We start from the raw sequence: 22434 nt of genomic DNA on the forward strand, positions 1-22434 counted from the left end.
TGGGTGGACTATTGTGTGCAGTGCTTGTTTTAACAAGAGCTAATGAGGACCACAGAATTGTTCCTTGTTTATTATAGTCCTGAAGCCCAGTACTGGCTGTACTAACTGAATCATTGTGAAGCAGGGGAAGATGAAGGGGTGGGAGGCAGGGAGGGGAAGAACTGAGGGGAGAGTGCCTGTCAGCAAATTCATAGTATTGTAGAAATTATTTTCTTTTATAAAAGCACAAAGCTCATCGAAATTCCAAATATTGTCTCCCAACTTAGTCAGAGAAATTACCATAGACATGTGCTAGATTTAGATAATTCAGAATTTAAAGAATTAGAAATAAAGTATGCCTAATAATGAATCTAATTTAACTTACTTATTTTCCCACAACCAAATTTTTGTCTTTATAATTTTTTGAGTCACTATTATGGATTTATTCAATGAACCCGTGTCATATTTGTACTCCTAGCTATAGAATATTCACTAAAATCTTAGTTCATAATATACAGAAATTAATTATTAAGGAGTTTGTATTATATTGGTTCCTATTACTTAAATGACTGAAATGATTATGTATTATTCCTTGTGATAAATTTTCAGCCAAAAATATCTAGTACCTTACATTTTTAAATGAAAGCAGTGTTAAAATGACTTTGTATATCTTGATTGGCATGTTTGGTATTAAAAAATCAGCAGTTAATTAAGAACACAGTGAGGGCTATTTAAAGTGACTATGAGAGGCCAGTTTTGTTTGTTGATTTGTTTTAATAGCTTGTATTAGCAAGTGTTTTATCACCCAGATTCCAGTAAGGTGCAAAGACAAGCCTAGGTTCCCTTGTCTGGCACTTGCAAAGTGTCTCTGCTTGCTAAGGCATGTACTGTAATGAGCTCACACAGTGTTTGTTTTCCTGACATGAAAGAGTGTGGTAAAGTACTGGGCTGCTGCAGAGAGTCTTACCAGGATGTGTGCTGCTGCATTTACTGGGTGGAAGCATTTTTACACAGCATTTAAACTTTAGAGCAAATTCTTATGAGGACCCAGGGAAAGCAATCATAGGACTATCATCCATCAGGAATTATGCTGCAGTCTCTATAGAAACAGAGAGCTGTTGTCACATAAAGTCAGGAGTCATTTAGACCCTACTTTCTGAGGCAGAAATTATATTTCCCATTTGTCTAATGGCAGAAACAAGGTGGTCTGCCTTCCCAAACCATGAGTTTCCACTCAGGATCTTTCCTTGTTTCAGAACCACTTTATTAAATACGCCACAGTAGTGTCAATAAGTATGGTGACCTCCACACTTTTTTTTCACAACTGTCATTTTTCTGTGAGCAGTCAATCATTTGCCCACCCAGAGATTACACAGTTGTGCTGCACTTTAAATTCTTCAGAACTGAGAATTCTATTTTTTTTTTGTCCAAATTGGAAACACTGAGCCCCAGAAACATCTGGAGGACAAGCAGAAGCACATCCAGTCTGTTCCATTCTCATCTGAATGTGGCTAATCATGAGGGCTTTAGATGAGCGCTACTTTGTTTTGCCTCTTTAGGAATGGAGAAAGGGCAATGCTGTCATGTGTTTAACAGCCATCAATCAATCAAATTAGTATCGAATCAAGGAGATCTGTGTGATGGGCAAAGAGACAGGAAGAGGGATTTCTTGTTCCTGGGTAGGAATTCACAGACATTATTATATAAACTCTAACTGTGTGGAAGCATCCTATTAAGCAGTGTGATATTCACTGAAACTATGATTTAGCATGCTTTCAGAGGCATTCAACTAACTTATTCAATGTCACGGAGCTGGAGGCCACAACATAACATTACTTTCAAACTACAATTAAAAGCAAAAGCAATCAAGTTCCTACATGGAAATGGGCTGGTCCACGGGCTATGGTGGAAAGTGCAGTTGCTAAACTGAAAGGCATTTGGACTTTTCTGAACTTTTCTGACCTAGAAAATTGTCCTGTTTTCTATAGACAGAATATTTAAATTACAGAAAATTAAAAAAAAACATGATGAGGTTATTTGTCATGTATCCCAGTCCAGTTTTAGACATGATCGCATTAAGTGCTTTCATTTGAGATTCTGGCTGCTTGCTTCCCACAAACTCCAAGTAAAAGGGATTCCAGAGGGTAGGCCCCATGAGAAGTGACCTTTATTAATGTGGTAAGTTAAGCTAAAGTGAATACTATTGGGACATACTTGCAAACGCATGCTTTAACCCCACTTTGAATTTTGTCAGCATGGAGGGTTTTTCCCTGACAGAAGTGTGGAGAGAAAATATGGTCTACTAATGGTCTCATCTATAGCTCTCTTAGCATAACCAGCTGTTAAACACTGCTAAAACAAAACAAAACAAAACAAAAGACACAGCATTGTGTGAAAGAGAAGAGGATCTCTGTGGGAGGTTTTGCATTATGTTGTGGTTGAAAACAGTGCTGCTGTAAAACCCAATGTGCTTTGACATCTTTTTGGCTCTGGCTTGACTTGTAAAAGGGAACTATTTCCGTAAAGTTCATTGTAGAAAACTTAGAAAGCACAGAAAGACTTAAAAGAAAACAAATGGTTATAGCATAGAAATCATAACATTGTGGTCTCTTCATTTCAAAAATGTGTTCATATCTCCATGGCCCCCTCTATCTGTATGCATGTGTTGCATAATGTGTATGCATACAATGAATATACAATATAGAAAGGGAGAGAGAAGAAGAAGAAGAAGAAGAAGAAGAAGAAGAAGAAGAAGAAGAAGAAGAAGAAGAAGAAGAAGAAGAAGAAGAAGGAGAGAGAGAGACAGAGAGAGTCAGAGAGAGACAGAGAGAAACAGAGACAGAGAGAGACACACAGAGAGAGAGGTGGGTAGGGGAAAAGGACAGAGAGGGAGAAAGAGGCCAGAGAGAGAAAAGGGGACAGAAAATCCACGAAAGTCCAATACTTTTATAGCAAGCCAGACTCCTTCTTGGCTATTGCTACATAACTGTTGAGCGGAGTCTGAAAGGAATGCCAACATGCTACCAAAGAGGACAAAATTTTCCCTCCTGTGGCTGAGAATACAGAACAATGATTAAGTTCTTAAATAGCAGGGAAACTCTGACTTCAAACCCTAATTGTGCGGGTGTTGTATCCTAGTATTATATCATTATTCCTTTAAACATATTATTACAGTTAAGTATTTTAATCATCTACATGTTGTTCTAAATTTTAAGACTAACATGGACCTCTTAGTACATAGACTTGGCTACAAAACTCTAATGGCTCTAAGTATGAGAACAAGCACCTATGCTCTCCAAATGCTGATGTAGGGAGATTGAGATTATGCAGTCAGCCTAGAGAATTGCAATTTTAAAATAAACCACAAAACAGAAAAAAACAAGCAACCAATAAACAAAACATAAGCCACTAAAACGATGATTTGTTCTAACCCTAACCTCTGGCTACAAGTTCCTGTCTTTTCCTTTTCTGGGAAAATGTGTGGAGAATGACCCCAGTGAGCAAAGTGAGCATGCCTGCCACGCTGTGCCTGACAAGCTTAAAGAGCTTGGCATCCCTGACAAGCCAGACAAGCCTGACAGCCCTACATTGAGAGCGGTCTAAGGCTCCAGCAGCATATCTCTTTCACAGCGTCTAAGGAAAGGAGGGGCTGGTGACTTAAGATGTTGTTGGGATGACCGTCCATCTTGATTGATGGATTAGGTCATATACTCTTTGTATCCACATATCCATGTCCCTTCCAATAATGAATCTAACCAAATGTTAGTCCATTTGATGGGATGAGAATAAAAACATATTATTCAGGTACTATTTTATTTTCCTTATGAAAAAATTTTCTTTTGCCTTTTTATAATTTTACATTGAAATCGGTGTGTCCTCACGTTTTGAAAAGACTCCTTGCTCAAAACAATAATATTCACGACAAAAGCCATAAGGTAAGATTGACCCTAACCTCCTGCTGCCCAATGTCTCAGCGCTGCCTCTCAGATGACCCTTTCTGGTATCTTCTTATCCTCAGTATCTTGGCTCTTATGGCCTTTACAGTCTGCCCGAAACCAATCTTTCTCTTAATTTTCTTCATCCTGCTATTTTAGCCTGAGGTACATTTCATTCACTGTTGCATGTTTTAAGCCTCTGAAAATTCATACATATGCATGCAACATGCCTTAATAATATTCATGCAACCCTACACTCACTTCCAACTTTGCCACTGGGCTCCTAAACATAACTTCCTCTAAAGGTCACGACCCCACCCACTCTGTCCCCAACTCACTGAGTTCAATTAGTGCTGCCTGCTGTTCATAGCTGCAGAGTCTATCTCCTGAGGTAGTTGTGGCCTACCAGTAAACAAACAGTAAAGACAAATGGCCTTGTCCACAACAATTGGCCACCATTTCCTTCTCCGGTGGAGGCGGAGCCTCAGAGCCCCACTATCTCATGCGATGGAGCTTTGACTGGCTTGAGCTTGTACGAGTTCATGTGTGCATTGGCCATTCATGTTCAGAGATAAGCACACTCAGCGCTCTGCCATTCTCGGACTCTTACTTAATTTTTTTCTTCTGCCTGGAGATGCTCCCTGCAGCTTGTTTTCTATTTACTGTGGGACTTCACTCATTTTTACACCCAGCTCTGGTGGTTTTATTTTGTTTTTGTTTTCCCTGAGATTTCCAAATTTCACATCTTTTCTCCTTCAGATGTTATGTCAGCTTTAAAGTTTCTTATGAAGCATATCTCAGTTTTCAACAAGTTAATTTCATTTAGTTCCTTTGGCCTTTTGTTTGCCTGTATCTCCTTTGTGTCTGCCATGAAGGTCATGCAAAGCAGTTAGCATCCTCCTAACCATCAGTAAGCCCTTCAGAAGTGTCTTCCATTGAGGTCTCCCATAATGTATTTTATTAGCAATATGTTGTATAATAATGGCTAAATACCTTTAAATTTCTATATGTGCAATCAACGCTCTCTCTCTCTCTCTCTCTCTCTCTCTCTCTCTCTCTGTGTGTGTGTGTGTGTGTGTGTGTGTGTGTGTGTGTGTGTGTGTGTGTGTGTGTGTGTGTGCTTGAATCAGATTCTGGTAGCTCTTTACTAAAATCTCTAGGAGGGCAAACACATACATAGACCAGAGAAAATGGTTTTCAGGAGGCACAATGGACATTCTGAAGGAAAAAAAAACATGAAATGAAAGGTAGAGTGACCCTCAGGGATGTTGCACAGACAACACCTGCAGCAGTGTCTGAAGTGTTCGAAGGCATGGAGTAGCTCTTCCGAGTAACTGAATATCCACAGAGCCAAGCTCTGTGACCTTGAGCCCAGCAGATCTTTTCTGCTGAATGTGATCTTATTCCAAGGAAAGTCAAATTATTCTTTTCTGTTGCCAAGAAAACCTCAGATCTTTCAAACCACTTTGTCTAAAGAGATGCCTGAAATGTGCTAAGGCACAGGACAGAGTCCTCAGCTCACTGCTGAATTTCTTAGAAGCAGAGAAGTATTCATTTTGTGCAGAGTTCTGATGTTTCCAAATTGCAAGGCAAGTATAAAAAGGACTTTGACCTAAGGTAGGAAGGACTGAAGGGCTGCTTCTGTGCTCTTCTTGAATCCGAGTAGACAAAGAATAAAAGGTTTGACTCAATGAAGAGAATAGAGAGGCCTGCCAGCACAGAAGGTGTTCAGTCTTCCCGACCTGTTCACTCTCTCTTTCCAACATCATTTAATTAGCCAAACAAGCAGCGGTAAATGAGGACGACAGAGAAGAAATTCTTTGTCCACGTACTGAAATAACATTTGAAGGAAACACATACAGAATACGTTTAAAGACTGTAGTGAGGAATCTTTTGTGATGAAGCTTTTAGTCAGTGTTTGGTTAGGTTAATATCCCGAGCCACTTCTTTATCGTGGTATAGTAGCAAGGAAAGCGGAAATTGGTGTTGGTACATTAAAGTTGCAGATGTGTCGACGTGTTAAAGAAAGATGAGCTTGTCAGGGAGAAACCGCTGATGCATGAGGTATTGGCTCTTCTTATAAACTATTTTGGACCAGACCTTGTTTTGTGTCTTTCTTTTCTTCCAAGACTTCCTTCTATGATCTTCCCCTTGAGGTGCAATATCCCTATTTTTCATGTTCATAGTGAGATATTTGGTATCTATATTCTTTTCATCAGCTTCTGAACAGTTGCTAAAGACTGTACAAGGCAGACATTCAAGGACTGGGAAGATGTGACCTTTGAATGTTTATTTGAGATCTTTAAAAAAAAAAAACAGAAACAGAACAGAACAAAATACAAATGCAACTGAGCCATATATATCTGTGTGATGAATGCTACAGAATGGCTATTAGCTTAAAATTATAATGAAGCCTGGAAGTGAGTTCACTCCCCATAAGAGGTTACCTTTAGCCTGGCTGCTGGGATGACTAAATATGCTGGGGGGGGAGGGGGAGAACAAAGGGTTTACAGATGCTGGTGCCACCCATCTAGTGATGGCTCTCTATATAATAATCTAGTGAATTAACTATTTGAAAGCAACAAACAGTAATTTTGCTTAGCGGGTTGATTTTGTTAAGTCTTGTACTTATCTTAGTCCTAGTGATGTATATAGCCATTAGTGTGTGACAGATGATATGACATTTCAGTAGAGAAGGAGCAATATCAGTAAGTATTTTTAGCTTTTGTGTTTTTCTAAAGAAACTTTGTACTCATTCATGCCGTTTTGCAAAAGGATTAGCTCTTTAAAAGACACCTTTGGCCAACTTAGGTGTGTATAAAAGGATGGTCTGATAATGTACTGTGTATGGCTAGAACAGGAGAGACTGAAAATACACAGGCATTTCCATTTAATCTAGATGACTACTAGTTAATCAAGTGATGCACAAGTGTGATGTCCCTATAAACAAGCAAGCCATACAAAAACCTAAAGCAGCTCCAATTTTGTGATTTTTCTCATAACTAAATTAATAGAGAGCCATTCTATCACACACTCGACAGATGGCACCATATCTCTAAACCCCTTATTTTCTATCACCCCAGTGAATTAGTGATCCCAGTGACCAGGGCAAGGGTAACGAGTTATGATAGGGAGTGACCTCAGTTCCAGGCATCATTACCCTTTTAGGCCTTTAGTAATTTCACCATGAGTTTAAACTAACAGCCTTTTAAATACTAGGTATGTTGTCACAATGCCTCAGCCTAATGCATCAGCCCATCATTTTACCTCACAGTGAAGATCCAGGACATACATTTGATTTCCTTTTCATTGTAAAATACTATGTAGAGAGTAGAGGAAGCTGAAGTAATGAAGTCCAGAATGAATTCATAGCGTTGAAAGGGGTACAGCCATGTCAAGGACCATTGTAGTGACAAAGGGTTCTCAGTCGAGATTCAAATGTGGCAAAGCTTTTCCCAGGTGCACTTCAGGATGCTGATAGCACGTGCAGAAAATGCCTACTGGAGCTTCCTCTCTTTCATGCTCATCTTGCTACTGCCCCCTTACAGAGGCTGCTCACCCCACTTCCTTGTCTATCTATATTTAATAACCCTCCTCCTTCACTCAGCTATATGTAACCCCACTTCCTTGTTTATCTCCCTGTAACAACCCTCTTCCTTCTTTTAAATGTACATAATCACCTTGTCTCCCTGAATATTTTTATGTAATAACCTTCTTTGTTGTTTGGCAATATCCAATAACTCTGCTTCTCTATTCAGATTTATATGATAAGCATGTTGCTATTTATTATCAAATGTACTTCAGCTTAATCGGAAGGTCCAGTCCAATTAATACCACATTTTCAATGCATCTCTATGTGTTTTTTCTTCATTCTTGACATAACTGGCAGGCCAAATCCCTGGACTCATGCTAATCATAGCAGTAGTACAGACTTTGGTAGACATTGGGGCAATGCAATCAATTTAAATGAAAAAAAAATGTGGTTTTTAAGTAGGACTATCTGAAAACTGGGCACAAATACTTAGCAGAAGACTGTATCAAAATTGAAATCAAGCTTTGATGCTGAGAAGCTTAATATTAATTTAAATATTCTGAAGTGGTTAGGATAATTATTTCACATGGGATAATAGCTGGAAAATACTTTTGGTGACATTAAAAATTTAAAGCTATGTTTTAGGAATTTTCCCTAAGACTTAAAAATTTGGGTTCATAGTTTATATTAAAATAGAACATCAAGTTGAAAACTGTCTGTCCTTCATTCTGTAAAATGAATATTTTCTTTTATCAGAAATTATGAACGGATTTAATCAAACTCATCAAAAACATTTTGCATGCAGAGAAGTGTAGTAGAAAGAACATAGAGTTTTGAGTTAGCCAGATTCTAATGCAAGCCATTCATAAGCTGAACAGCTTTTGCCAAATTTATTTCAAAGGAACTGAGTTTTCTTATCTGTGCACTGAAAATTTTGAGTTTGGGTGATGTGCCATTAGTGGATAATGAAGTCAATTTAGAATAATTTCAATATTACAAAAAAGAGGAAGGCAATATCAGTGGGATGAATGTGTATTGTCTATGGGCCCCAAGCACCTGAGAAGCATAGATTATAAGCTCTTTAGTTAGAGGAACTATCCATTTTTTAGAATTTTGTGATTTGTTGGTAGGGAAAATAAATAGTATGAAGTGTAAAAGTAAAAAGTTACTTATGTAAAATATGGTATAAAAGTTATTTCAAATATTATTTCACATTGTGCCAATGTCAATACTTTCTTAATGAAATTTACTTCTTTCAACATGGTATTTGGTTTACTAACAAGAAATGCAATTAAAACACAAAAGCATTTATGCTGGTGAGTGTGCAGTATGTCCTGTTCTTGACACCAAAGACATTGCATTGTGATATATAAATGAATGTATTGTGAATTGCAGCCACTGATTCAAGAAGTAGTATTATTCAGCCAGGCAGGATGTTCTCTAGCCAATCAATTGCTTGAAAACATAAATGTAGAATTGTGCTTCCTTTTGTAATTGTGTTGTTTATATTCTTGCACTGTTTGAGTATTTCAAGCTCAATGTTGGGAAGTGAAGTCTTTCTGTAAGCATATAGAATGTACAATACTTATTAAAAAAGAAGAAAGCCCACAGCCAGTATAAAAAATATTGAATGTACATAATACAGCTTTCTGTATGGAAAAATAATAATGGTACAATTTCATAAGTGTCTGAAGTCCAACTACAGTTGAATATAAAATGCTAGAACCATACTAATGACCGTTAGTTTACCTGTCCTTCCATCAAACTACAAGTTTAATGAAGAATAGAAAACTATTAACAGCCAATATTTCATAATGACATGCAGACATAACATATTACGTGTCTGATAAGCTTTGAAAGAAAAAAGGATGTAAAGGCAGAGATGAGTGCACTTGAGCTCTTCTTTGGGAAATAAATGTGAGCGGCAAAGGGAAATATCACCTACTCCATGGATTGCTACATGACAGTTCCCCAGCCAATGAGGAAGAGGAGACAGGGCCTGGGCTGATGCTCATCATTTGGGCCTGATACTCTGCTTTGCAAGTTTGCAAATTAAACTTTTCAAGCTTTCACTATCCAGTGCTCATTAAAAGGAGTGTGTATGTTGGGGGTCGGGTTTCTTTGTTCCTTACAAAGCTAAACTGGTCATAGAACTCATCAGAAAATAAAAATATAGCAGTTGAATATTAGGGACTCTAATATTTCCAATAGTTAATATTTTGAAACCCAAATAAGTGGGTGGAAAACAGCAGACAGGAGTCGTTCTTAGGGTGTGCTCTTAGGGTGGGTTCTTAGGGTGGGTTCTTAGGGTGGGCTCTTAGGGTGGGCTCTTAGGGTGGGCTCTTAGGGTGGGCTCTTGGGGTGGGCTCTTAGGGTGGGCTCTTAGGGAGGGCTCTTAGGGTGGGCTCTTGGGGTGGGCTCTTAGGGTGGGCTCTTAGGGTGGGTTCTTAGGGTGGGCTCTGAGTTACTACTAAAATCTTCTTTCTTTAAGAATAACGGTTTAAGAAACCCAGCAGGTGTCTATGAACAGATCCTTGAGAATAGTTTTTTCAATTCATGGGCCTTCCTTTTTCATATGATAATATCTATCATTTCCTAACATATAATTCCTAATAGGTTTCATAGTTCTGGAACAATTAGCTAAAATCAACTGATGTCCATTATTTCACTGAAGCCTGAGATTTACACTTATTTTACAGATAAATCTTAAAGGTGATAGCAAACTGTTTACTTCCTAGAGAGGTTTTATTTTATTCTTTTACTTTGAAATGTAATTACAACATTTTTCCTTCCCCTATCCCCCCATATACCCTCCCACATACCTTCCTCTCTACTTTCAAATTCAAGGCCTCTTTTCAATATTATTAAATGCATATGTGTGTATGTATATATATATATACATACACACATATACTCACACATATACTCACACATATATACAAATATATTCTTCAATATACATATGTTATGTATGCGTATGTTTTCAGGGTTGATCATTTTGTAACAGATAACCAACTAAAGAGCTCTTCCCAATATTATATCACAAAATCAACCTGCTGATGCCCACATGTGCTAATGAATGAGCAGGGTGTTGTTCACAGTGATTCCCTTCTTTTGTGTGTTTTGTAGCCTGCCTCTTCCCCTATTTCAACCACAGAAGGCTGATCCCATAGTAGACATATTAGACATATCAAAGTTGAAGTAATCACACTTCTCCTTTTCTGGAATTGACAACTTAAAAGGTATTATTTATAACTTACTATTGAAATTTAGAAGAGCTAGGTCATGTGACTTACACAATTGCAGAGGGTACCAGAAATTCCTTTGTAGGGAAATTAAGTTTACCAGAGTTTATTTCTTCTTTAAGATGTGGTGGTTTAATACCACGTTTTATTTTACAAAGTACCTCAGAAATCCTTGTAATAGATTTAACATGTTTTTACATAAGCTAGAATGAGAAGAGGAGTAAGACAGAGGAATGGGAATGCATCCTTAGAAGAACTTGGAAAAAATTTGACAAGTGACATTGAGTAGCTGAATGTGAATTACTGTGTTCAGAGTATTGCTCTAGGATCATTGTAACTATGAAATGTCTGGCTCTAAAAGACACTCATAATTTCTATGGGTAATCATGTCATTGTACGTCAGATAGATCCTCATTTTTAACTGCTTGAAAATGTTTCCAGACTGAGTGAGTATTTCCATTGTACTGAAACCAACTTACAATCCACTACACTGACTCTCTTTGTCTATGTCTCCAAATATAAAGAACTGAACCCAGAGCTCCTCATATCATTTAAGAGACCTTTCCTCAGGAAAATACATCAACTAATACTTGAATAATTTAATTTAAACCCCAAATTTATATCCCCAAACTTATATCAAGTATAAAACATATTACTTTTTGCAAATATATAATTTTTTTCTAAAAATAACATTTAGATGAACAAGTACTCCATATTGGGGGAATAAAATAACCATTAAACTAATTCTTCTGAAACTTTAGTAAAACCCATTTAAATTATTCTAAGCGGAGGGAAGCAAATGACGAACATAAACTTTATGTTTAAAAGAATGCTTTTCTGTATTGTCTTTTCTGAATTTTTTTCCTCCTAATCAAATAAGATAAGCGCTAACTTCAGAAGTCTGTGGGGTTAAAGGTTGCCATGGAATATTCTATTAAATGCAGCATGCATCACAAAGACATTTACCTCAGGCAGGTTTCATGATTTTATCATCAGGAAAGCACATGGTTGGCCTCAGTAAATGTTTATTGAGTGAATTGAAAGAATAGTGACTGAATAAATCAAGAGAACCATGGAGCCATAGCATTTTAGAATGCAAAGAAACATTGGGGATCATTTATTTCAGACAAGTTGACTTGTTAAAAAGAAAAATGAGACCCAGTGAAGCCAAATAGAGTGACTGAAGGCACAGGGCTGAAGAGGGGTCTAGGAGAAACCAGTGTTTAAATCTCATTCTCAGTTCATTGATTTTTCTTGAGAAAATGAAAAATAGACAAATAACTGAAAAAAAAATGCCAAAATTTGCACACCATTCAGGTAAATATGACCAGAGGAAATCACTGTGTTTTTCTCTTCCTTTCTTCTATTTAATATTTCTAATCATTTTGGATTTGAACCTTAATTGAATGAAATATTTCTAAATTGGTATGTTGGGTACAGTGATATTCAGGGTAATACAAGATTTGATAAAAGTTTGTTTTTTGAAACAATTCAGCAGTGCTTTAAATTTAAATAATTACTTTAATAGTAACAATGATCAATAATATTCACAGTAATTAATCATCTACAGAAATTTCAGTCTTAATGCTATGTGTGCCAAAGAATATTCAGTGGAAATTATTTTCATAGAAATGTTGGGAAATTCTGAAATCAAGAAGCCAAGTAAACTCCTTTATAAATAGAACTTCCCACATATCCAGCTTTCTCCTTCATCATTTACTGGAAGATAGTAAAACTATCTGAAGCTACTCTTGGTTCATTGGCCAATCCCCTACTTCCCACCTAAGCAACAAGGGATGGGTCAGTAGATGGAAAAGAAATATGGGGTCATAGGTGTGAGACTGTTCTTCAGAGACAGCAGTGTTACTGAAATGCTTTCTGTATCCCAGCATCAAGCAGCCAAAAGTGGTAGGTTTTTGTGTAGGTTAGAGACAAGAGATGAAGTATATTGACCTGGAAATAGTCACCCAAACAACTCCTCAGTACTTGAGGCTCAGTTTAAGTGTCACTGACCCTCATGGAACATTTTTATGTTAAGTGTCATATGATACTCTTTTCTTACCCCCAACCCTACTAGTTTGATGACAATTGAGAGCCTGGGGTTCTTGATTATTGGTGCATTTCTCAAACCCAGAATATTGCCTCGGACTATTGGTATCAAGTAGGTGATTGTAATATAAACAATGGCGACGAGTTTTCTTAATGTCACATTCAATACTGGTGCTTTGCATGTGGTACCTTTGCATGCAATACTCATCTCTTGAAGTCAGTCATGCCACAAATTTCGGTGATTTCTTTACAGAAAAGATATTTTGTAGTTCAAATTCTCTACTTTATGCTGGTTTTACTATAAGCCACTTTATCATTTGCATTATCTTAATACGTTGATAGCAATAAATCAGAAACGTAAACGCAGAACCTTGGTCAAACCTCCTAAAAAGCAGGGGATGCATTTATGGGTGTTGTTACATCAATAACGGGCCTACCTACTTCAGCAGAGCCACGCATGGCACTTCTCTCACATGCACCCACTTCTCTCTTTGCTTCAGATGTGGAAGATACCACCATAACTTCTTTGTCTTTTTTAAGGAAGAGCTATTCATGTAAATGTAGATTCTGACAGAGCAATGTTCATTTAAACACAAGGGGAAATATGGCATCTAGGACCTATGTGTTTGACTGAGTCTTCCCACATCTAGACTATATGATTAATATGTGTGTGTGTGTGTGTGTGTGTGTGTGCACATGCGCTTAACTTCTAGTATATGAGTAAAGATATTCTGAGAAAGAATTGTATGTTCAAGGCCATGAGCTTTTAAGTTTGTCCACTTAACACCATAGCTCGCTAGGCAGGATCAAGAGATCTATCCCCTGTAGATTTCTCTAGAAGAAAAATACTTTATTTACAGATCTACTGATAATTCTATTGTAATATTTATTAAAAACGAAACATATTGAGAGTAAGAAATCAGCTATTACTTGAAGTAATTTAAAGCCTGGACAGTGCAGGGATGCATACTTGGTAGATATCTGACACATTTCCACACTAATCAGACATAAGCACCGCATTTTTCCTAGATTTCTTTTTTGTGTTCAAACAATACAAGGTAATTGAACTGAATGTTTATTCCTTATCAAAAATGTGGTAGGGCCATATGATGACTTCCTCTTACATTGCAGCAGTCTGGCCATGGAATCTCCACAGTTTACATCAGAATCAGTTGGAGGATTCCCTTATAGTATAGATTATGCCGGCCAGGCATTGTGACACTTTCAATTTCTCAAAAGCTTCACTCTTCAGGTCACGATGTGACTAATGTGACTAAGAGGACATTTTGAACACTCATTTCAATCAAAAATGCTCCATACTTAAGCTCTGTCAAGTTCTCCACTCTGGGTTTTCTTCCCACGATTCCTTTATTTGTATCTACATTAAAAACAAAATTCTATCATTTGGAATGTTTACTATATGGCAGAATATGTGGATAAGTCAGATGATAGAGATTTGGAATGAGAGGCAGTATGGCTTTGATTCTTGGGAAGCGAAGCATGTCCATCGGCTATTCTATGAAACTTGATTAAATAGTCTGTTCTGTGTTACCCTGTCTGAGTAAGTAACAATTTAATTTCCTACTTAAAATTATGTCTATAGTATCTATTTCAAAAATAAGGATTATCCATATACAGATTACCTATAAGCCTGGCATAAAATAAATGTATTCTCCAAATGTACTTCTTTAAGACCCAGATAATTCCTAAACACTTCCAGGGAATCATGTTAAAGTCAGTATGTATTCAAGCTTTGGTTTAACCTTTATTCACCCTGGGTTAAAATACACTGGAGTCTGGAGGCTGCAGATTCAGCAGCTGGGGCCTGTCACAGACATTGCAGTACTGGATGTTTTGTGAATGGTTGTGTACTTGCCCACTATGTTCCCTGTCTGTCACTGGATTCGTGTACCATCATCCCTCAGTACAGAAAGGCATGCAGTAGTCTGGCTTTCAGTACATTTTATTGTTTGACCATTCATGTTATTTTCCTAATAGGACTTGAAGGGCATTGTGCGAGAGTTTTGAACCATTTCTGTTTTCTCTTTTGATAAAAATGTTTTCAAGTATAACCTGCAATAAATGTTTTGGTTATTAATAACAGGTTATTGTTAATATTAAAAACAGGTTAATATTAATATTGTGTCCTAAGGAGCAGTCTGAGGCTGGAACCAAGAGAGCAAGGTTTTTATTCTGTTTCTCTCCCAATTTGAGACACATCCATAATTTTAATGTTTAGGTTTTCACCCTGATGAATATTCATTCATTAGACCATTGGACTAAATAATATCAGATTCTTCTTTAACTTACACATTCACTACCTCAAGTATATTTTTAAAGAATTTGCCTCTTCATTTGTATTATTTCTTAGAAATTTGCTTTTATTTTATTTCTTGGTTAATTGCTGTAAGGTTTATCTAGGTAAAATAAAACCTGGTTGGATATTTTGTAAAGTATGTCTTAGTGCTATACAATAGTATAGGTTAGCCTCAGAATTTATACATGTTCAGTTATATTTACAAACTATGTAATTTTTTGCAATCTTGAATTAAGTCAAAAAATCTAAGATGAACTACATTCTTTAATTTTATTTTCTCTATAATATGATTTGAATTTCATTTCATAAAGGGTAAGAGCAAATAAAATGATGTTATTTTCCCTTAGATTATTTAAGAAGTGAAGATTTAGTTGGACATGAATTTCAAGAGGCAGAGTTTTCTAGGTGTTGTGTTATTTTATCTTTATTATCTAGTCAGCCAATCTTCTTATTTAATTTCATAATATAAGCTGCAAGTAATTGCCTTTCTTCCTAAGGATCTTTTTCCTGTGATAGTTTTGTGTACTTGACTTTTGAAGTAGAAAAATAAATGGAGCAGGTCTCTCCCTCAAATCTTCACTTGTGTAGACTTGCTTTTAATGCATATTAACTTAGGTTTCTGATTTGTATCGAATGCAATCTTAGAACCACATGGTTATAGTAAAGCTGTACAGATTTACGTGAGTTGGAATTACAGATCTGAATGCTACAGAGCTGATTCTCAATATTGTGTCTGATATTTTTCTAGGTACTATATATGTATGTGTAGTTGCCTTCAAATGTGGGAAGAGAATATTTTAGTCCACATGACTGTAGTTACATATGGATATGAGCTGGTGGGTGGAGAGAACCAAGGCCAGGTCCTTGAAGAGATCAGCAAGTACTTTTAACTGATAAACAAGGTCGTTCTGATTCCAAGAAGAAAATATTTGGTTAGATCATTTAATTTGTGCTCAGTCATCCAGATCATTTAAATTTATACTGAAACCGTACACATACTAAGAACTGCAAAATCATAAACATGTAAATAAGTAACTGAATTTTTGCTCTCTGACATTACTACAAGCAGCACACCAAGTAAGAGCAGTCCCTCACCAACTCTACTAAGAGGAGCTATGGCCTTGATTTGTAATAGAATAGAATGCTACTTGTTGTTGCCTTAAACTCTTTTATACAGAATTAGATGCCTATTGGCCCTCGTGTCTGGTTTGGAGCTGGGGACCGAACCCAGGGCCTTGTGCTTGCTAGGCAAGCGCTCTACCACTGAGCTAAATCCCCAACCCTCGTGTCTGGTTTTTTAATTGTTAACTTGCTTCACATTATTACTCATATTGATCTATATTATATCATTTAGTACATAGATGATCAATCTGAGGTTCTGACAACTGTCTCTGTCTTCAGACACACTAGAAGAGGGCATTAGATCCCATTACAGATGGTTGTGAGCCACCTTGTGGTTGCTGGGAATTGAACTCAGGATTTCTAGGTCTTAACTGCTGAGCCTCTTTCCAGCCCCTCTCCACATTTATTTTAAAGAAGCTATCCATTCATATTATGTATGTAGATACCCAAGAAGTTGTCCACTTCCTCTGTTCATTTTCTCTATTATTTGCCCTTTTAGGATTGATTTGCTAGAAAGCTTGTGGAATGCTTTCTTGTAATTCTTTGTGATTGAGATGAAATGAATTCTTGCATTTTTGTAGTATTATTGATAAATGGATTTTGTTTTTAATTAACATTTACATTAACATTTTAGGCAGTTTTATAAAATGTTGTAAACTTTTATATCCCAATTTATTCTCTTAAATTTTTTTACAAATTTCTCATCCAAAATTTAGCCATAGGCCAACTAGAATTGACTTGTTTCATTTGTTTGTGTAGATAACTAGATATCCCAGCACTATTTATTAACTAATTGTCCTGTTGTTCCTCTTTACCTGAAGTGCCTAACTTAATACATATTATTTCAACATATTTGAAGCTATTTTATATTGTTTATCTTTATTTTTCTTAGTCTATTCTTTTACTTATTATGCATTTCTTATAATTGTCTACCAATGCAGAAGAAAGTTTCCTCATCTCATTTTCTGGTATATCTTTGCTCTTTGGGTTATTTTGTTTTCTATAGAATTTGTAAAATCAACTTCTTATGTCAATTTAAAAAATCATTGGAAATTTAGTTGAATTTTTACTGAATTTACAGATTTCCTTAAATTTGTTGAAACAGTGCATCCCAGGCTTCTATAGAACCCTGCAGTCTTTCTAAGATATATTACTAAACCAAAATTCTTTCATGAATCATTGCTATATTTTGTACTGCACAACATAGTTTGCTAATGTGCCATTATTATCCTTAGTTGCAATCTTTGCTGTGCTCAGATGCTTTTCTTGGTCACAATAGTCGTGTGACTTTTACTGTGGTACTGAATGGAGATGATAATCAGAATCTTTGTCCTGGTTCTGTTCTCAATGGATGTATTTTCCTTTTCAAAAATCAAATGTGCTGTAGGTCGTAGAGTAGAATATATTTACCATATTTATTCTACTGGGGAGGCAGTGAGGAAGACGTATTACTACTTACCACCAGTATCAGATAGATACACTATCTGACTTTGCCTTTTAAATTCACACCAGTCTTAAAGATCAATATCACTAATTATTAGTTAAGACACCGAAAGTTTTAAAGATGTATAATTTCCTTCAGTGATATGACAGTTCCAAAGTGGTCAAAACAAAAATCTAAATGCATATTTTTGTGGTTCCAAATATTGAAAGTTATCAAATTCAACTCTCTAGAGATTCAGTTGTCTCCGCTGTGGTTATCTCAAACATGAATGATTCACTACACATCACTAAAAACCAGTACTGGGTCCAACTCCTGGGAGGGCCTTGGTTGCCTTTAGATGTATAAATTAAGGCAACTTTTTAAAATTGTGGGTTAGGTTGTCTTTCCTGCGACTCTCCCTTATAATTTGGTTTCTTTTTCAGTAGTCATTGATGATTCTGATAGGGCAAGTGATACTGTGTAGCAATGTGTAGCTGCCTGTCATCTGTCTTAAGGAACTGAACTCTTGAACTGAGTTCTGATTCTATGTTGTGAATTAAACTAGCAAACGTTAGTGACCATTGTTTTGTGACACATTCCTGGAATCCTAGTTCTCAGGAGGCTGAAGCAGGAGGATTGTTAGCTGGAGGTTATCCTGATCTACTTATTGACTGTCTCAAACAAAATAGAAAATCAGAACAGAAAGCAAAATCTCTTACCAGCAGAAGAGTAAAACTCATTCTGGTTTTTGAATATTCCATTGTGCTAGTAGAGATGGTGCCTTGTTGCCAGATATCCAGTTTTTTGTTTGTTTGTTTGTTTCTTTCTTCTTTTGGTAGTACTTGCAAATCTCTTCATGGTTTATCACAAGCTGATTGCTAACCATTGTCCTCTTTTGTTGTTGTTGTTGTTTTGGATTTTTGTTTCTTTACTAATTTTTGTTTATTTTTGTTTACATGTATTTTGGTTCATTCCCCTCATTTCATGGAAAGTCATGGGCACATTTGACTTACGTCTTCCTTTGGTTACCTTACTATACTGGAGGGAGAAGGCTGCTCTTTCCAAATGGCCATATTTCTGTTTGATCTGTCTGGCGTGTGGCGGGATCCACATTGAAGCCTCTAATTATACCAAAGACTGAGCCGTGTTGAGAATGTTGAGACTTTATTTGCATGCTGCTTCTCTGAGGTTGTTCTGGAACTTTTACCAGACTCATAGGAGCCAGCCCTACCATCTGCTTCGTAAGAGCCAGGAATGAATTAACCATCCAGCTGACAGCATCAGCCTTGTGTATAACTCCTCCTTTCAGTCTACTTTAGGGGCCACCAGGCTCTCAGCTGCTGGGTGGACATTCCAACTGCTGTCCTCCAGCACCTTGCTCCTTTAACACATCCCTTGTCCCTTTCTGGGTTCCTGGAGACCCTTCTTTTTTTTTTTTTTTTTTTTCCCAGAGCTGGGGACGGAACCCAGGGCATTGTGCTTCCTAGGCAAGCGCTCTACCACTGAGCTAAATCCCCAACCCCCATAACTCCTCCTTTCATGTAGGAAGGCATGTATACATACTCTGTAGGAGACAGTTTACTTCCAGATCAACTTCCCTCTTTTGTCCTCTTTTCCTTTTTACTAAAAACATATCATCTTTCTTGGATGAAAATACTTGGATCTTCATTGAGAAAGACATTTGAATATGAATGTCTCCCAGAAAACTAATTTTTCAGTTGGATGGTGCAAATGTTGCAAACATCGGAATCAGACCCATCCAATATGCATCTGTGGTACCTGATTCATGCCCTAAAGCTAACACAGGGCTACCTTGTCTGATCAGAGCTGTTGCAGTGTTAACTTAAAAATTAATTGACTTTTCAAGAATGTCACTTTTAGCTACTGTAGTTGGTGCCCCACCTCTTGAAGTGGTTTATTTAAAGTATACTGCCACCTAGGCCCACCTGAGTGCTTGACAGGCCTTTTGTCCTGAATACATGTTAAGCAAAGTTCATTAGCTGTTGTATTTATTAAGGTCTACTGTCTTGAGTATTATACTTGCTGACTTATGCATGTATATCTCTGTTTTGTTCTAGGAAAAGAAGAGTATATTGCCACATTCAAGGGATCTGAATACTTCTGCTACGACTTATCCCAAAACCCCATTCAAAGCAGCAGCGACGAAATAACTCTGTCCTTTAAAACTCTTCAGAGGAATGGACTGATGCTTCACACAGGGAAATCGGCTGATTATGTCAATCTTGCCTTGAAAAATGGAGCTGTCTCTCTGGTCATTAATTTGGGATCAGGGGCCTTTGAAGCGCTAGTGGAGCCCGTGAATGGAAAGTTTAATGATAATGCCTGGCATGATGTGAAAGTCACCAGGAATCTGCGTCAGGTAACAACGCAGTGGATAAGACAGTAACTGCCTTGTTTTCTTGCTACAGCTGTGCCTGTAGTACCTACAGCTGTCTGTGTGGTACTTGAAACCCCTACCCACATGATATAGAGCTCCTCAGTTTAGCTTTTCCTTCCGAGATGAATCCTCCTGCCATACTTGAGCAGGGGCATATCTAGAAAGTTCTGGGGCCCCAAAGGCTATTTTAATACAGTGACAAATGGTTATTTTTCAGAGGGCTGCAAGGATATCCCTGCGACCTGCCCTTCCCGTAATGTGTGTGATTTTGATTTTTTGTTTGTTTGATTTAAAATTATACTTTCTGTAGTATTCATTTGGAAGCATGCACATTGGGGTCATTAAATCACACTTCCTTTTTGTAGTTAAAAAAAAAAAAAGAAAAAGTTTGTCACTTAGGATTACATCAATCCCTATTCCTTTCTCTTTCCAACTCCAAAATGGGAACATAAATGTTCCTGAGGGAAAAAGATCAATATTGTGCATAACCTGTATTCTGAAGTTTTTGTTTATGAAGATATTTCTGATTTAACGCAGATACTTAAACTACAAATCATATGAAAAGTCACTTCATCCTCTAGATACCCACTTCTGTTGGAACATGTGTATAGTTATATATTTAAATTCTTACACAAGTCTCTACTAGAAAATTCCTACTCTTTACTGAATCAATGAGTCTACATATACTGTATGTTTTTAATAAGACAAATTACAGTATATGTGAAAGATAATTAGATTGTTCTCATATTTTCATCATTAAGAGTTTGGATTACATGACCTTTGATATTATAATGTATCATTTTCGTAAGTGTTGATGGTAAATGCTAATCTAAAACTAATGTCCTTAATGTATTTGTTGTTTCTCTGAACAGTTGCAGAATGACCGATTGATTCTGGGTTCCCTTTACTAAAATGGCCCTCTCTTTCTGAGCTGTTAACTAATCCTTTCCTCCCTGCTTCTGAGAGGCTTCAACTATCTGAGATAGACAAGATAAAGTTGCTCGGGTGGGAGATTTAGGTACATTAAGGCAGGCAAACAAAACTTAAAAATTCAGAGTTTCCCAGGCCTTTCAGATGCCCGTGGGCATGGGAGGATCCACATGCTTCCCACTGTGTTGTGAACGGGCGGCCACAATCAGTGTAGTTACAGACCATGGGTTTCCTGTGAGTCTGTCTCTTTGGTTTTCTGTTTTTGTTTTTGTTTTTTGTTTTTTGGTTTTTTTTTCTTTTTTCTCTCATATACTCACCAAGAGACTGGAGGCTCCCTTGAGAGGATCACAGAAGGAAGGGTGGGTCTTGAGGAGTCCACTTTCTAGATTTGCCTTTGCTCAGGTTACAAAGCAAGCTGAGAAGTCATAGCTCCAGGAAAACAGAAGCCTGTGCAGCTAGGGTGCATGTGCGGCAGGAGAGATTACAAACAAGTCCATTCTACTCATTCCGTGTGTCAGGATCTCTGCTCTGTTTCATTGCAGTATACTGTGACCCTAAAGTCCATCAATATGACCGAAGGAAGGTTTGGAATTGAGGAGGAGTCCTTGTATGCTGTAAAATTGAGTAGTAGGGCAAAGCCAACTGATTCCTACTAATTTGCTGGGACTGGGTATGGGTGTGGAGGGGGGCTATGATGGGCCTAGGGTGACAATGGCCAGCTGATAGGCTTCAGGCCTTTGGATGAATCCCTTTACTATGGCGCTCAGTGGTTCTCAGGAAAACGAAGGGAACAGTGCCATGTGTCTGTTTCTGTCTAGTGGCAAGAGATGAACAAGGGCAGGAAAAGACTATCTCCTCTGTGGGAGGCCTATTTGTTAGTCTGCTTTTTCTTGTAAAATTTTTTTGCCCTTTTTCTATGTTACTAACATGCTTAATAACTAACATGTCATTCATGGAATGTTTCATTCTACTAACCGTTACCTGAATCAAAAAATGTACTAACATGGTAGAGACCATCATATTTTTTAAGTAACGATCGATCGTTATTCTGTTCACAGTTTTTAATTTCCTTTCTCCCCCCTTCTCCACAAAGCACTCAGGCATTGGACACGCTATGGTAAACAAACTACATTGTTCGGTAGATATCATTCTAATTGTTTCTTATTTTGGGTTTGCCGTGTGTTTTCTTTCTTTCTTTTAACTGTAGACATCATTAACAAAAGAGGAACTGCGGTTGGTACTCTTCTGCTTACCTTGACCTCCTTCTTTTCATCTGTTGTTGACTTTCTTATTTTTTACCTGTTCCTGTCAACCTCTGTTTTCGAACTCACCTGTAGGGGCATCGTTAACGTTTCGAACGTTTTTTTGCATCCAGCTGTGGTTAACACGAGATAAGAAAATGGTGGCTGGCCCGAGTGACCGCAGGCTCAGCCAGTCTCTAACCATTCATGATGCATGGCATGGAAACTTGGTTTGGGAATGTTGGAGATGCCACACCCACTCA

The 22434-nt window shown here is 37.3% G+C and overlaps 1 protein-coding gene across 2 annotated transcripts in view; it reads left to right on the forward strand.

Moving 5' to 3' along the window:
* The window catches only part of Nrxn1 (neurexin 1), a 1103898-nt gene that overhangs the window by 414718 nt on the left and 666746 nt on the right, over positions 1-22434 (forward strand). For both annotated transcript variants that reach the window (XM_032907818.1, XM_032907826.1), the window contains 2 exons: positions 19681-19982; positions 22024-22047. In XM_032907818.1, the coding sequence (XP_032763709.1) occupies positions 19681-19982; positions 22024-22047 (326 nt within the window). The remainder of the gene's footprint in view (positions 1-19680; positions 19983-22023; positions 22048-22434) is intronic.

This window comes from Rattus rattus, chromosome 7, assembly GCF_011064425.1.
Source record: "Rattus rattus isolate New Zealand chromosome 7, Rrattus_CSIRO_v1, whole genome shotgun sequence".
NCBI lineage: Eukaryota > Metazoa > Chordata > Mammalia > Rodentia > Muridae > Rattus > Rattus rattus.